The 16,969-nt window shown below is 43.4% G+C and overlaps 1 protein-coding gene across 4 annotated transcripts in view; it reads right to left on the bottom strand.

Moving 5' to 3' along the window:
* Positions 1-1,201: 1,201 nt before the first annotated feature.
* LOC121893940 (plexin-A1-like) overlaps positions 1,202-16,969 on the bottom strand; it is a 191,984-nt gene continuing 176,216 nt past the window's right edge. For 2 of the 4 annotated variants that reach the window (XM_042406145.1, XM_042406143.1), the window contains exons 22-32: positions 15,560-15,816; positions 12,641-12,707; positions 8,916-9,062; positions 8,317-8,476; positions 7,627-7,730; positions 7,219-7,315; positions 5,004-5,194; positions 3,128-3,297; positions 2,643-2,855; positions 2,395-2,545; positions 1,202-2,032 (exon numbers count right to left, since the gene is read on the bottom strand). In XM_042406145.1, coding sequence (XP_042262079.1) covers positions 1,937-2,032; positions 2,395-2,545; positions 2,643-2,855; positions 3,128-3,297; positions 5,004-5,194; positions 7,219-7,315; positions 7,627-7,730; positions 8,317-8,476; positions 8,916-9,062; positions 12,641-12,707; positions 15,560-15,816 — 1,653 coding nt within the window. In that variant the 3' untranslated portion in view covers positions 1,202-1,936. Of the gene's footprint in view, positions 2,033-2,394; positions 2,546-2,642; positions 2,856-3,127; positions 3,298-5,003; positions 5,195-7,206; positions 7,316-7,626; positions 7,731-8,316; positions 8,477-8,915; positions 9,063-12,640; positions 12,708-15,559; positions 15,817-16,969 lie in introns of all 4 variants that reach the window. The other 2 variants (XM_042406142.1, XM_042406141.1) reach the window with 1 other exon arrangement.

The raw sequence follows: 16,969 nt of genomic DNA on the forward strand, positions 1-16,969 counted from the left end.
CAGACCACAGTTTGGTTTTCGGCAAGCAGAAAGAAAAAAAAAAATCTGAAAACATTATTTCTCACCACAAAGTCAAAAACCGTGACTTCAAGACTTCAAAAAAAGGAGAAACAAAGAAATCCTCTTAAGAGAACAATAATTAAAAAAAAAGCTTAAGCCACACATGGCGATAGGCTAGTTTTGAAACAAGAGCTGCAGGCTAAGGGGAGGATTACTCAGCCTTGTGGAGCTAATGAACAGAGGTGTCTCACCTCTGTATCTTTATATATTCCTCCCTCACGGATAAAAGCTAAAACCCCTGTCTCAAATAGATAGGTTAGGAGGTGGAGAGAAACACTCGCTATATCTTTTTGTCGGCCCTCTATTTGGGTATTAATATTGAGAAAATTGAAAAAGAAAACGTGGCTTTAGGCTGAAAACAGCTTTCCCCACTTTGTTTTATCACTAAGGGGCTCGACTAAGCTCTACCTGACCTCATTGTGGATCCTGTGAAGACGTAAACAAAGTCTGCCAGCACCAAGACTTTGGCTTTGCTCTTGCAGGACTGCATTTAAATTAATGACCCTTCAAGGGATGGATAACACAAACTCAGTACCCATGGAATCCTAACAGTTAGATATGGTGGTTTCATCGTATTGGGGCAAACAGGAATATTTCAGGTAGTGCAATGTAGCTACTTCATTGTTCAGTCACAATACCATGATCCACTGAACTGTCATTTCTTGACCCTTGAAGAGAAGAACCAGCCGTGGCGCCAGACACTATCGTGGCCACGGTAAAGCAACGATCCTGTGAGTATATATTTGGTTTTCTGAAACCAAAAGATTGCACTGATTGAATTGGAAACAACAGCAACTTCATGTCATCGCCATGACATTGTGAACTGTCCTGAACTCGAGGAGAAAAATCAACTCCGCACGTCGTCTCGCTTCCCGCCATTTTCAACAAGGATCTTCTGGTGGGTCATCACTCAAACATTTCTTTTCAGTCACTAGGCATGTTCATATTTAAAATCATACGGTAGCACATTCCATCTAACAAAATGTCTTTGCACTAAACAACATTCAAAGAAAACATGGCACAGTACGACTTTTTTGTTTCTTTTTCGTTGTTTTTTTTTTGTCTACGTTGTTTTTTTTTTGTACTTGAAATATCAAATCATGTTTTATTGTTGTATTTTTATTGTGTTTGTTGGTTAAAATGAAAAGGAAAAACAACAGAAATGTTTTTTCTCCCTAATCTTTCTTTAAAAACGTAGCTGTATTTATATATAATATCTATATAGTCTTCCTTTGTAACGTTTCTGTAAATTGTGCAAATTCAGCAGTAATACAAGTGGCGAGAGATCAGAGAGTGGGCAGTTGATTACATTTATACAAAAAAAAAAGAAGAAAAAAACCTAACATCCTTTAAAAGCGTGACGCCCGTCGGAGTCACATGACCTAGAGAGCCTCTCTCCATTGGCTCATCACAGATCGGTCCATCCTGCTAATGACGCCATATATGGAGTTCTTTTCCAGGTTTCCATTGTTTCTTTCCTGACCATCGCTTCATCACGACAAAACTCCGGAAATCAAAATCAAGCAAACCACAAACACCAACATCCACAATAATCAAATGCTGTCATGTCGACATGTTCTCCATGTATGCATGTGTGAAAATGTCCGGTGTCCCAGTCTCTCACACAGACAAGAGCCCACACGCCATACGGGGCTGCAGACAAACACACACATACACATGTAAGCATACACAGGCCCGCCCATCTCTGCCGAACCCCCCCATTTTGCAGTATACTGCTTCAGTCCTTTTGCAGTTCGTCTGTCGTATTGTTGGGGGTTGGAGTTTTGTTTGTAGTCTGGGTGAGAGGAGCGAGGGAGAGAGACAGATGGCAAGGAGGAGTGAAGAGAAGGAGGAGACGGAGGTTGCTGGATGGTCCTCAGCTGGCCAGGGCCATTGTGTCGATGACCTGCTCCAGCTTGCTCCTCAGTCTCTGTCTCCTCGCCTGCTCGTCCCGCTCCAAAGCCGACAAGATCTGAAGATAGAAAGGGGGAAGAGGTCAGTGAACGTTACAAATGTGGATTCTTTTGATTTGTAACATGGAGGAATTCAGCCCAACGCAAGGCTGTCAGCATGCCGCCTGACTGGTTCATACGTCATAAACACAAATGTTTGGTGTTTCATTTAACCTGATTAAGTTAGCTCTTAAACCTGAATCAACTGTTGAGTGAGGCAAGTCTTTTTAAATAAGCCTGGCTGTTCTTAGCCTCTTTTTTTTTGAATTCCTACAATAACACACATGCATAGGACTGAAATATGCCCAAAAATGAAGGCTAAATGATGAGCTGCTGTTGGTCAAAATGATCTAGATTTTGTTAGAAACGCTTGAGATCTCACCTCATCCTTGTACTTGACGATGTAGGAGTAGATCTCGTGTAGGGCTGACATGCTGTTGAACTGGTTGGCGTGCAGGCGTGACTGCTCCGCAAGGTAGGCACTCATGTCCTGGTCACTGATGGCCGGCATCCTGGAGATATCGGAGTAGTACCTGCAGACACACACACACACACGAAAAGGGTTGACATCTTGCACATTTTCTCGAAAACAGTTGTAGGACAAAACAAATTCCATATATATTGACGTACCTCTCTACCCAGTTCTTGTAGTTGGGGATGTCTTTAGCGTAGAGCAGCTTGTTTGAAGGCGAGTCCTTCCCTAGTTTATGCTCTGATGTTGAACAGGAGTCCATGAAGGTCTGGGCCACCACAGACAAGCAGGCGTCTGTAATGCTGTTCTTGTGGATGTCAAAGACAAACTGGGGGTTCTTGATCACGTTCACCCAGAACCGCAGTGGAAGACTAGAAGGATTAAGGGGGAAACAAGGGATGTAGAGGAGGACTCGCAGTTAGACTTGACAAGCTATTAGGGTGCAGGGAGAACTGCAATGAATGAAGCTGCACACACAGCTCTGTGAGTGATAAAACACCCAAGGTAAGGAAGACAGAGAGAATAAGGACACTGTACATTCTGCTGCACTGCCAATGTTAAAGTGTTGCATAGATGCTGGCTTACAGACCGAGTCTTTTTCATATGACAGCAACACTATAACGAAACACAAACAAACACTCACCAGTTGCTCTTCCAAGTGTGCCGCACATCAGAGTCTGATATGGAGTGTTTGTCAGCCTGCTCGTCCAAGAAGTCAAACATGTACTTGATGGCGAGCGGCAGGGCGCTGCCTCGGTGCGCTGTGCTGAAGATGGTCTCGAACAGGTCATCCACAAACTTCTGGAGCGTACCCTGAGCAGGAGAATCACGACCGGCTTAGTTAGTTTGCAAAAAACACAAAAAAAATCTCCCTGTGTGTCCTTATAGAGGATGTATCATGATGTTTCAATTCTAAAACATGCTGAAGCACAAGCCCAGTTTCTGTGTATTTTCATGCAAAAGAAGAGAACTACAATAAAGGGATATGTGAGCAGGTCAGAGTTTATAGAGAAGGACTTTAAGGTAAATAATTAAGTCTTCTGCGCCTTTACATCTCATTATAAATGAAAAGTACGTATCCATGTTAATTACACTTAAATGAAGCATTGAGCAGTTGAGTTACAACACCATTAAACAACTTCCTCTGCTTGCACATTCGTCTTTGGTTGTGTTGGTCTGGCTGTAGGCGATGGCTGTCAGTGGCAGGTGTTTGAGAATGACAGTGCTTTGCTTTTAGTACTCCAACTTTCTGAGAGTTTGAGATGATGCTGAGTGCTCAGTCTTCTTTACAGTATTTAGGATGGGCCCCGCTGAGAGTTCAGCCTGAGGCTCTTCTGCAATGTTTTTTACCACATCACACAATTCTGAATCCTCACAAATTCCTCTGAAGTCGAAATGATTTGATATTTCCCACAAGCTTCCAGCACGTTCTTGGGGCCACTTTTTTACAAAACCTTATTTAAATCAGCCAGTAGTTGAATCTGCAGTTTTGTACTCATTCACACATCCACAAATCAGCTTCCTAAACACACAAAGCTGTGGGGGCTGTAATAAATAAGATCAAACTGCAGCGCTCCAAGTTCCCTCATTGTCTTCCTCTGGCTTGCATCTTAATAATTTCTCAATCGAGGGAGCATTGATGCCGCTAACTTTGCACTTTCCTACCTGGAGCTCCAACAATGGAAATCTAGAGCTAATGAGCGAAACATCGGGGGAGAGGAAGTATCAGGGTGAGCTGAATCACCAAGACAGTTTGTACTTGCAAATGAGAGCAAAAGCCTATCACTGTTGGTAGGCTGTATAGGCAGTTTCTGTGTGTTTGTGTGACTGTGTGCATGCCTGAGTCCTTTCAGGAGTAAGTGAGCAGATTTGGAAAAAAAAAGCAGGAATCCATGTGTACTTTGTGCGTAAAGTCTAGGCCTTTGTAGAGGCTAATAAACACCCCAGAATATAAAGTAATTCCAAGGTTGCAACTGCTGTCTCACAAAACATTTTAACAGTGATGGGAACTCAATCACATACTGGCTAATGGCCTGGCTAACAGTTCAGGGATGAAATACACACATCAACACAAACACTGAGCCTGACTCCAGATAACCTTTGAGACCAATCATCCAAAGACGCAGGCTGCATTAGAACCTCAACAAGGGTTCCACAGTGAGGTCTGGAGGACTTGGAGGAATTTGGTGAGTAATGACTGCAGGGTAAAGGCCTGGGCCTATAAGCCCCGAGGCCACCAACAGAGGGCCCAGTAACACCAACCAAACAGCTCAATAGTCAAAGGTCAACCTCCTAATTAAGACACTCACACTCATTCCTGTGCATATGTGTGTCTTTGTGCAAAAGGTTATGAAAAATGTTAATGAGCTTTGAGAGTACCACCAAACAAAGGTCAATAGGGACTGCTGGTGGAAGTGGGCTACATGACAAGGATGTGATGGAGTTTTTGACTCAAGGAGTTTAAGTGTGTGTGTGTGTGTGTGTGTGTGTGTGTGTGTGTATGTACAGCTTCTTGATACCTTGGTAGCAAGCAGTCTTGTCAGGTAGATCTCAGAGACCATCTTGCTCCCTCTGTCGCCCTCCCTCTGGTCTGAGTGGTCATGGTTCTTGACCAGGTGCCACAGTTTGGTGCCGCTCTCGAGGTCGGGGGTGATCATGGGAGTTCGGGATCGCAAGCTGTCTGGACTGCTGGCTGTCCTCAGCATGCTCTCTGCAAGGAGGAAGAGGACAAGACATGGAGGAGAGGTGAGTGCCAAAAATAACAGTTAGAGTTGAAGATGTGCTTTGTTGTAATAGTTTAGTGTCCAGGGATAAGAAGGTAAATAAGTTAAGTCCAGGAAAGAATTTTTCTTTGGCCTCCCTCCTCGGGAAGTTCAGGGGTCAAGTTTCTTTATACAAAGGTCCTCTGGTAGAGGCAGCCAGGGTATCATTAGATAAATACAATCTGATTACATATATAGAGTTACTGTAGTTTATAAAAGTATAATTCCTTTTGACTTAATCTCCATTTCAAGGTGAAATAATTTAGGCTTTGTACGTAGAAAAAAAACACATGAATAAGAAATCTGAGGCAGTCAAAGAGAGAGCAAAATCTCCTTGTGAAGTTAAAAGCATTTCTGAAAGGTGACGGCTTCTTCTACTTGCATGTCACTCTTTCATACCAGAATAAATTTGTCTGTCACTCTCTCTCGCTCCTGCTCCCTTCCTTCCTCCCTCCCTCCCTTTGTTGGACAGTGATCCCCTATTTTGTGACACGGAGCATTACGCTTTCAGTTTGAATGCTTGACACTTGCGTGACAAAGCAGGAAAGGATTGAGCAGTTCAAAATGTCAGGAGAGAATGTGGACCAGGAAGTTCAGAGCAAGTGTGATAGGGACGTTAGTGTGTATTTATGTGCATGTCATGGGGCAGAGCTCAGGAGCACAGTAACTATAGACCAGAGTGGGGCTCAGAAAACAGAAAAGAGAGAGAGAAATGAAAAAAGTGTCCACTTCACACCTGGCATTAGCATGTGCCTTGTGGTATCTTGATCTGATGTAACTGGATGACATTTATTTGGCATAAAAATGCTTCTGAGACATATTCATGAGCCAAAGTTTGACAGTCAGTCAATTACTTTAATTTAAAACTTAAACATACTCTCAAATGTACTTAGACTGGCATGGGAGAAGACATTGGTTGGGTCAAATGTTGGAGGTTAAAGGATCACCCAAAATGCAACAAGTTCCTGCACATTCAGTTATCCATTTTAACCAGCAGTTAAGTCAGTCTCCTGTCTGTTATGCCTTGGTTGCACAAAAGCAGGTCGTAAACTGCATGGGATGACATAAACAGCCGCTGTGCAACTAGAGCAGCTCAAGTCTGCTATACTGTGCAGGTGGAAAAAGTATGCTATGTTCTGTCCTACCTGACACCTGTTTATGTGATTTCTTGGTCAGATGCACACATGAAACAATGTTAATATTTAATGGCTCCAGTCTGTGAACGGGGAAAGGCATTTCACTTTCTTCGGCTTATTTACATGTGGATTTTATGCATTTTTGCACTAAATTATTTCATCAACAAAAATACCAAAAATGCCAGGTATAAAGAGGATCAAAGAGAAACTGAAAGAGAAGTGAGCAGTGATAAAGAGCTGGACAGCCAGTAAGTCACTGACACAGAAACCAGCCCGCTGTCCTTGATATCAAACTGTGCTGCTGAGAGCTGTCATGCCTGTGATCTTTTATGGCATGTATGATGGGAGTTGACAACAAACAACAATTATAGTACTATGCCATTACCACTGTGAAAACTAAATTTGATAAAGTGTTCAAATACTAGATTTTTCTTTCAATAAATGTGAAAATGTGTAATTCCATTTTAACATTACAGTAGTTCAGGTGGCTATAGTGTATAAGTTTATATATATTAAAGATGGCTACAAGTTGTTCAACAGGTCTTGAACCGAACTGCAGATCAACTAAACAGGTTGACAGAGTTGGTGCCAGATGCAGAATTTAACTAGTACAGAGATGACACAGACAGACACAAACCAACATATTAAAAGTATAGAAATGTAACTGCCAAACAACTTTAAATTAAAACATACAGGTCAGAATCTCAAAGCAGTATGGGTATTTTGCTTTTACACATAGCTTTTTGGACATGCATTTGCACATATTATGAAAATGAGTGCACATCGACATACACACATAAACATACACACACACACACACACACCTTCTTTCGTACCGTATCTGCTGAGGGACTTCGTAAATGTGGAGGAGTTGGAGATGTTGTAGGCTGAGTTCTGTTTAGGCACCAGGGCAATCACTGAGCCATCTGTCACCTGAAAAAAGGATTTTCAAGATCAGTTATCACTGCACGAAATGTCCAGCAGCAAGATCACAGTCAAACCACACAACCAAAAGTGAAATTTCTTTACTAGCGTAGTTAAAATGTGTTATTTTTTATTTTGTTTTGCGACAAAACAACATGAACAGAGATGACAACTGTGACATTGTTTCAATGGGCTGAATTTTACCCAAAACAATGACAGCTATTACTGTTTGTTGAATGCATCCAAATCAATGAGATGTCATTGTTTCAGTAAGACACAAAGCATCATGGGATTTATGTTGAGCTTAAGCAGCAGGATACCTGGTAGTGAGCCAGGGTGTTGAGTCTCTTCCAGTCGTTATCGATCTTAGTGGTGACGTCCTCGTCCTGAAGGATGATGCGAGCCATCCTACCCTGCCGCCATTCTGTTACACACACACACACACGCAGGAGATACAGGTAAGGTTGCGTACATATAAAATTGAGAGAGAAAAGGAGGCAGGTGTGTGTCTGTGAATCTACACAATATGGCTGCAGTTTATGTACATGAGCTGCTTCATAGATATGCACAACTTAACACTGGTATTTTAACCCCTACTTAAAATTTCAATATAGTTAAGTGAGTACAACTTCCACTCAGATATGACAATTGTGGTATTTTCCTCTCTTTCACAGCCACACTTACTGCCCACTTCTTAGGCACACCAATCAATTTGCACAGACAACTTCCTCCTCCAAACAACATGCCAAGTTGCTGTGATTTAGTAAAGAATGCAGCCAGCAAAGTTCAGTGACTGAATTAAATTTAGACTGGGTTCAGACTTTTGGCTCCTCACTTGAATTTTTTTGGATGCAGAATCACCTCTCCTGTCTGAAGGGCCCCCTCCTGCTTCAGAGAGCGTTTGAAACAATTCAGTCTTTTACCCCCTGTAGTAGTGCACCTGTGCTCTGTGTGTATACTTTTGTGTGTATGTGTATGTGTATGTGTGAAGTAGTTTTCCCTCTCCTTACCCAGATCCATATCTGAGGCCTTTGGTCTCTGAGAGTATGGTGTGCCCTTGTACACAGCATCTAGAAGCTTCTCCTTCACCTGCGTCACCGTGTCACAGTTCAGGCTCTTCACTGTCACCTCCGGAGCGTTCTCATTCTCCGGGTTCACACAGTGCAGCGTCTACAGAGGCAGTGGTCAGAGGGCAAAGGGCACGGGTCACATTTAGACCAGGAAATCAGCACAGAATGGTAGCGTTTACTATTGACGTGAGGAAGCATGACCCTGCAATGATTTTTGACCTGCAAACTAACACCTCATACAGCAGTTTAGAATCAATATTCAACTGAGGAACAGTGCACATGTAGCTTTTTATTATTATTATATGTGCAACTCATCAGCATCAAATCTCATATTGGTTTTCAACTTGTATATATCAAAATGACCCCAGATTTAGCAACTTGGAATTCATTTTGATCAAATAAGTAAGGCTTTCCGAGAATACTGGACACATTAAATCTGTGTTAATATACTGTATGTGTGCATCTGTTTTACATTTTCCCCCAGCACCAAATGTGTGGTCCAACTGTCTATGTCCACTAGTTTGCATCTGTGTACTGACCAAAGTCTTGTAGTCAATCTGCTGTCTGATGAGTTTGTCCTCGCTGAGGGAGTAGCGGGCTTCTCCTGTGATTGCGTCAATTGGTCCCTTCTCCATTTGCTGCTTCATGGCACAGTACAGCATGAACAGAGGCTCTCCAGCACACTCCTGGAAACAAGAAAAGAAAGATGTGGTAGTAGGAAGAGGGAGACGGGTAGAAGTGAAAGACGAATGGGGGACAGATGAAAAGAGAAGGAAAGAGAGAGAGAGAGACAGATTGTTAAAATGAACAATACAAATGCAACTGTGCAAAAACTTCAAACAACTCAACAGCAAAAAGTGCAGAGCTTTGCTGAGTAACTCTCCAATTATATTTCTAATCTTCCGTGAGCCAACCACAGCCGGAGTAGTAAAGGACGAGGCCATGGCCTGTGTTGGCTAATGGCATCCTGATAACTGACAGAACAACACACTCACACACGCTTTTTTTCTCTCACATGCTCCAGCCTCTCCCCAGTGTCTCTTTGGGGAAAAACACCCTCTGTAAATCTGTGTTTGTGTGTATGTGTGTGTGTGTGTGTGTGTGTGTGTGTGTGAGTGAGTAGGTGAGTGAGCAAGAAGGAGAGAAATCAGAGGAAGTGTGAGTGTGAGTGAGTGGCAATTGATGGAGGAGTTAATAGAAGGTTAACGACTGAGGGGTGAAAAACGCTTGGAGAAGCACTTTGGCGTGTGAAATGTGTCAACCAGGCAACGAACACTGGGAAGTTGGGCCCCTGTCTCTCTTTCCCTCTCTTTTTTTCACTCACTCGTTCTGCTGGGCTGCCAGCTAAGCACTGCTGCTTGTACAGCTCCTGGGATCCTCTCATCTTTAAAGGATAATTCCAGTTTATTGCAACATGGGACTTATTTTCGTAGGTCAGACAGAATAAGAAACATGAGCATTCAGATTAACTGAGGGGTTTTACACAAATATCCAGGTTAGCAAAACTTATTTGGAGGAGAAAATGAAGGTGAACAGTGACATTATTACACAAACTGTCCGCTGTGAACATCACAGTTTACAGACCAACTCATAGTTCAACATTGACCTACCATGGTTACATATTTCCGATGACATTTTGGGCGCACTAACTTTTTGGTTTTATTTCCAACTAAGTGGCTCAGATCACTGGTTCCCATCGTGTGGGTCAGGACCGCCTAATGGTTCACTGTGGAAATGTGAGGGATTCCCTGAGGGGGGAAATATGAGAATAACAACATATTTCTACTAAAGAAAATTATTTTTAGTTTGGGGGAAGAAAAAAAAACACACCAGCTGTTCCCAAACAGTCTCAAAGTCCACTTCCTACTTTCTCTGGCTTTCAGTAGAATCTATCTGGATAATTGTACGCAGATGCTCATATTAGTATTTTTTTTTCTTCTGACTTTCCTCTAATCTGTGCATTCTGGATCATTTCACATCTTCAGACCTCTAAAGATTATTCAAATGAAACAGTCTGAAGAGGAAACATCATTTTTTGGTTAAGCTGCTCCCAACACACAGACATGAAACTTGTGAAAAGGGATACTGAGAAGGTTAAGCTTCATCTTAAAAGTGTCACGAGTCAAAGAGTTTGGGACTCTTGATAATCTGGCTATACTGTTAGCTTGTTTACAACAACTTCTTGTAGCGATGTCACTGTCTTCTCACATCTCAGCAATCACTTTGGTGAGTACAACGTTATCGTGACCAATGGAAATTAAGGTCAAATCTATGAAAATATATGAAACTTGAATTATCCTTTAAAGATAGCACATTATATGCATCACATTAATGTATTTCTAAATGTTATTGGTCTCATGATGGTACTCAAATTACCAATATATTAATTCTGAACCAATTCACATTTTTTCTTCAACATGCAACTTTGTGCCTTGAACCAGAGATGTGTACAGCAAAGTCCTGCCCTCCACCTCTCAGTTGGGCCTGTTCCTGCATCACAACACATGTCAGTCATCTTGGTGAGCTGTCAGATGAACTCTGTGGGATAATCTAGCACTGCCTGCTTCCTACAGAGAAAACACAGCACACCAGCTGACGTCCTCTCTGTCTCGCAGCATACAAACCAGCTCTGAGCTGCATCTCAGCCTTGATGCTCTATGTTTATGTTGTCATTTTTGACCTCTATGTCTGCAGACACAGACTGATAATATTGAACATATCTGATTTATTCACATTATAACTTGATAATTAGCATACTGTGTTTTGAAAGTCTTATTACACAGACATTTTTTATTCTGATAATATATCCAATCTAACCCACCTTTTCACTCACATGCAGGACCTCAGGTGCAAAAACAGTGTAACCATGTGACTCCCCGCTCTCTTGAACAAGCCAGTGCAAAAGGAGGACAAGTGAACCCTTAGAATAGGGTAATGGATAAAAGGCTTTTTTTTTCTTACTCCTGTTCCTTTTATTAAGTAAAAGCTCCATCTCTTCCCTTCTCTTGAACAACTACTTGACCTTTACCCATCTCTATTCACACCTGGCTGAACCTTGAAATTGTTCCAGGCCTTTCTTTTATGCAACCCCTAAAAACTCAGGAGAAAGAGAGGCGCTGAATTGCAGAGGTTAGATAAAAGCTAGGCTGGTAACCTTGCTGCTAGCTACAGTGAGTCTTTGCTTCAGTGCTCATTTTTCCCAATCCCTCCATCCCCCACTTTTCATTTTAAAACCTCTTTCACATCCCCAAAAATTCCTCTTTTCCCTACATTACTACCTCTGGCTCTTTCTTCTGCTTTTAGCCCTTTTCTCTCTTAATTCATCTGCCTTTGCATGTCCTTCCACTGTTGTTCTTGTCTTGTCTAAAGTTCATTCTGTAGAAAGACAGCTGTTATAAAAGCAGGCTGGAAAAACACCACCATCCCCAACAGCTTCTCTGGTAACCCATTCCCCTGTCTCTGAACCCTACTCTGCCTGTCCAGTCTCGCATATGGAGCCAAAACACACATGCACGCAAACACAAAACTGATACACTTGCGCACACGCACACACACACACACACACACACACACACAGATGCTAACTGGGACCCCTGGGGGCTTGGCTGGTTTGCTGTCCACCAGAATGCCTGTCCTGGCGGGGATTTAAGGCCCCGCTGCTAACTGATTAGCTGCAGCAATGTTTGAATGTAGAGAATGTGTGTGTGGAAACAAGAATTTAGCAGTTTAAGCCTCAATAATTCTCTCTGATTCCATATCAGAGGGAGAGGAATTCAGAGGGAGAAAGAGAACATGGGAGACAGACAGACAAAGAAATGTGGAAATGCATTTTTGTAAGATCTCTGGCTTCCTCTTTTACTAAGCCCCAAAGCTCTGAAGGGGGAACACACTTGCATGTGTACAGGTAAACGCACACACACTTTCCTGGCTCTAAAAGAATCCAAGCGAGGGACACAAAGAGAGGACAGGTTAGTGCGACAGGCTATGGCAATCACAACAACATGACCAGCTGTGTCTGAACAGCGCTTCAGACTCCACAGATTCCTCAATTCGGAGAAAGGAGAATTTACCACATGAAAGGCAGAGGTAAGGGATAGGTAGCCTGCTGCCTTTGCCTTATCTAATGCTGCAGCTGTGTGTGTGTGTGTGTATGTGTGTGTGTGCGTTTGTGTTAAAGTGGCATTTTTTTCTATTCTCAAACACCAGCGGTATTAGTATTACTTCAAAAGTTATGTGTGTCTGTGTGTGTGTGAGACAATTTTACCTTGAGGAACTTGTAAAGCAGGAAGGTGAACCAGTTGGTGAGCATCTTCTCAGCGACTGACTCCGTCCTGGGAGAGAGATGAAACGGTGGGGTAGGGTTGGGGATGAGGGTGAGAGGGAAATAATAGAAAAAGAAAGTGATAGTGAAAAGAGAGCGGAAGGAATTGAGGAGGGAGAAAGAAAAGAAAAGAAAACAAAAAAAACAGAATGATTTTTTATGCCATCACCTCAGTAAACCTCTGCACAAGACACCGGGGGGTTTTGGAGTCATTCCAAACTGCTCCTCCCTGTTTCAGCATGCACACCCAAACAAACCCCCCCTCCCTCCCCCGGCTAGAACATACGGCATTATCAGGCGCCGTGCAGTTAGCCTTCAAACAACCGAGCCCTTTCCCTTTCTCTCCTTCACTCCCCCCCCCCCCCGCCCCCCCAAAACCTCACACGCAAACAAATTAACTTGGCAAAACAAACCCCTCCATTTCTTTCATTGTTCCACCCCCCTCCCTCACATTTTTCCTCCTTCAAGCAAACCCACTCGTCTTCATTAAAAAATACAGCAATTAGTATAATTCGCTAACTTCTCTCGTTAATCACAAACCTACCGTGTAATGAGGGGAAACTCTGAACGTGCACACTCTCGAGGAGACACACGTGAACAAACGGTGAATGAAAACAGAACAATTAAAAGGCATTGTAATTAACGGACTTATTGCGTCTAATTTGTTAAACAGCTGAAAGGGAGACCGACACTGCGGGTATGTAGGGGAAAGCAGGAGGGCAAAAAAACCCCCCGAAAAAGATTATTTCTCTCTCTCAATCATCGTCTTCAGATTTACCTCCTTGTTTTCTGCAATTGCTCCCTTTCACTACTGTTAAATTATCCATTCCTTGTTTTCTCTTAGATGAATGGGGGGATGCTTGAGAACTATCTGGATTCTTGTGTGGGGTTACTGGGTTGTCTAACTGGGCCACATTCCTGCACTTTCCAGCTTCTTGTAGATATCAGTCTCTTAATCATTAGCATGGCACAGGGTGCAAAAAGGAGAAGAAAAGGTACATTCTGTTGAGAAATGACAGCACTGAAAGATATTTTCTTGTCAAAGGAAATTCTTTTTTTTTTTTTTTCACGACAATTGAGGAATAGGAAGGGAATAAAGGAAAAGACAGGAAACTAGGCCAATGCACTAGTGGAACCAGTGAAGGCCTGTAGCAGGAACGAGACATGAACTCCTACGCTTCCACAAGCCTCCTGTTTGACTGTTGAGCGTTGTTTGATGTATGTGGAACCGTTTCTTTTTCATGGCTGTCAGCAAAATATACCAGATGAAAGATGAGGCAACAGGGAAAGGAGGGTTGGAGGACGAGGGAGGCGAATACACCTGGACAGAACATGCTTTTGGGCATGTCAGGACTTGATAGTGGGCGCTTTGTAACATCATCTCATTCAGGGGGGAAGCTACGTCTCGGCACCTATCGTTCCAAAGTTCCTCATCATGCGCTACACGAAGAAGGGGGTCGATGCAGCTTTCCTGGCCACACGCAGTGAGTCTGAGCCTCTAATGTACAAATCAAACAAAATGCACCCAATGTGGAGAGCATAATTTCGCCATAGGGGATGGAAATCCACATAGGAGAAGACTATTAAGTTGTTTTCCTGTGCCTTTCTGTGTATATGTCTTAAAAAAAAATCTCAAGTCTATCTATTGCAGTAAAAAAAAAGACTAAAACAGGGTGAACTATGTGTAATAATTGCAGAGCTTATTAACGCCAGCTCCCGAGGCTAGTGTAGTTAGCAGGGACAGCATGTTGTGACCGTACGCCCCAAGAGGGGATTGGAAAAGGCTTCACACAGGCACACTGGCTGAGAGTCATTTATTTGATTAGATTTTTAATTAAATATCTCTCCGAGGAGAAGTAGGAGACGAAAAAAACATAACTTTTTTATCATTTAATGTCTAATTCCAATTTATTTGGAGACGGGCCATTTCTCTAATTGTGTCTTTCCTTAAATACGTGTATCTTTTCCTGCCTGACTGTCTGCGCCGACTAATTTTTCCTTTCCTCCCCCCCCTCTGCCTATCTACTCTCTCACCATATTGCACCTTTCTACCTTCCTACAGCCTTTCTATTCTTCCCTCCTCTTCTCTCTCTCCATCAATTTGCCTCTAGCCCAAGTCTCCCTCTAGACATTTTGCCCTCGCTTTCTGTCAATCACCATTTCCCTCCCTCCCTGTGCTCCATCCACCTTTCTCTCACTGCCTCTGCCTCTTTCACCTCGCATTCTTCTCTTCCCTTCTCTCCCTATCCCTCACACCCTTCCTTGTAAATCCTCCTCCTCCTCACCCCCCTATCTCTCGTACTTTTCCCCCTCTCTACCTGTGTGTGTGTGTGTGAGAGAAAGGAAAGAGCGGTCTGTCTGACTGCAGCTCCGTTGGGAGTGTGTGTGTGTGCTCAGGGGTGTAATCCTCTTTGACAGCGACAGGGTTGAGAGATAGAGAGGAGGTAATGTCACATACGCCTCTAAAAGCTACAGTCACTGTCCCCCCTTCCTGTTCCATAACTTCAGCTGCATGATGGAAAACTAATTGCTCGACACTCTCAAAGAGCATCGTCTTCTATTTTCTTCCATTTTCTGTTCTCTTCCTACTTCGGCGACATAATGAGCCTAACTATCTGCTTGGTTTTCCAGCGTTTGCATGTTTTCGAGGGTGCCCACTTTCAGAAGAATGCCTCTTCGCGAGGACATCCTAACCAAGTCAGGAGTATGAAAATCAAAGGTCTGATCTCACACACACACACACACACACACACAAAAAGGACGTAACCTCACACTTGAACCCCCAGTGGGGAAACATGTGCATATGTGACATTTTTTTCAACCCCTCTTCCTTCCGACCTCCCTCCCTCCCTCTTTTCATACCTCCTGAGTAAGAGCTTCGGGTGGTTCTTGCTCTCCAGGTTTTTGTCGATGAGGTCAGACAGGAGCTGTTTGAGGACACCAGTGGCGTACTCCATCTCCCCCTGCAGCGCCGTCATGATGAGGGAGGCCACGTTGCCGCGGTCTCGCATCGAGAAGGACCTTTGCGCCTCCAGGGTGCGGATGAAGGTCAGCAGGAAGTGCTTCTTGGTCAGCAGCTGGCCAAACAACGTCAGGGCCTTCTCCACGTTAGCGGGGACCTGGAGGAGAGAAGTACGGAAGTGATGATGGGGAGGAGTGTGAGGAGATGGAGGGAGTGTTGGATGAATGGTGGAAACCAGCCAGGCAGGTAAGGTTGTGTAAAGGAAGCAGGAAATTAGTTGGAAGGAAAGAAGAGAGATGGGGCAGAAAAAGGGGTGGAAAGCAAGAGGTTAAAGGAAGGAGAAAAGAATCGTTTGTGAGTAACAGTTGAGAAATGGGTTAATGAGTATGTGTGAGAATAGGATATATCAGATGAAGGGTACATTGGCAAAAGAGCCACTCATGCACACTCGCAATATGTTTATCTACATACAGAAAAAAATCAGCAATATGGATTCTGTTCCAGCTTCCAGATGCATCCATAAAACGAGGCTTTCATATCTCTGCCTTTCTATTCTCTCTCTTGTCCTCATTCATTCTTACCTCTTACCTTTTATTCTCTCCACAGTTGTCCCAATGCTATCTCATTTTCCCCCAGTTCTCTCTCTCCTTCTCTCTTTACCTCCCTTCATCCCTTACTGCACCCCCCTACGCCCTTTCTACTGATTCTCTTCCTCTCTCAAAGCAACGGGCAGGCCTCCCCCTCTAAGGGAGAGAAACGAAGGTTTGAAGTGAGAATGTGAGCTTCATGCTGTAATAAGAAATTGATCTGCCTGCTAGCGCACTACTGTGGCCTGTGATTGCCTGAGCCATACAAATGAAAATCCAATGTCGCGCTATACTATCCCTATGGAATACAGTTGATAGCATGAGCAGATACCGAATGTCTCAAAGCGCTGTCCCTGTGCCCGCCACCTTACATGCATGTCAGCCGAGCGCAACTGTGCATTTCCATGTGATGTATGTGTGAGAGTCTAATGTATACAGAGAAATGATGGAGGTACGTGTGCATGCCGCGTTACAGTGTCCACACAGCCGAGGTTCATGTGAGTGATAGAGTGTTCCCTCTTGAGAAACGAGCAGTAGTGCAGGGGAGGAGTGTTTTATTGAACGTGTGAACATTGCTTTTTCAGGAGCCTCAAACAGGCTTGGTCCTGTAGAGGCAATCTATCATTTGTACCAAGTCTTAGAGGAGCTCAGACATTGCTCACTCCCCAAAAAAGAACCTTCCCTTTACTGTATTACATCAAACTGGAGCTTGCCCTACGAGTT

The sequence above is a fragment of the Thunnus maccoyii genome, chromosome 3 (assembly GCF_910596095.1).
Source record: "Thunnus maccoyii chromosome 3, fThuMac1.1, whole genome shotgun sequence".
Lineage (NCBI taxonomy): Eukaryota > Metazoa > Chordata > Actinopteri > Scombriformes > Scombridae > Thunnus > Thunnus maccoyii.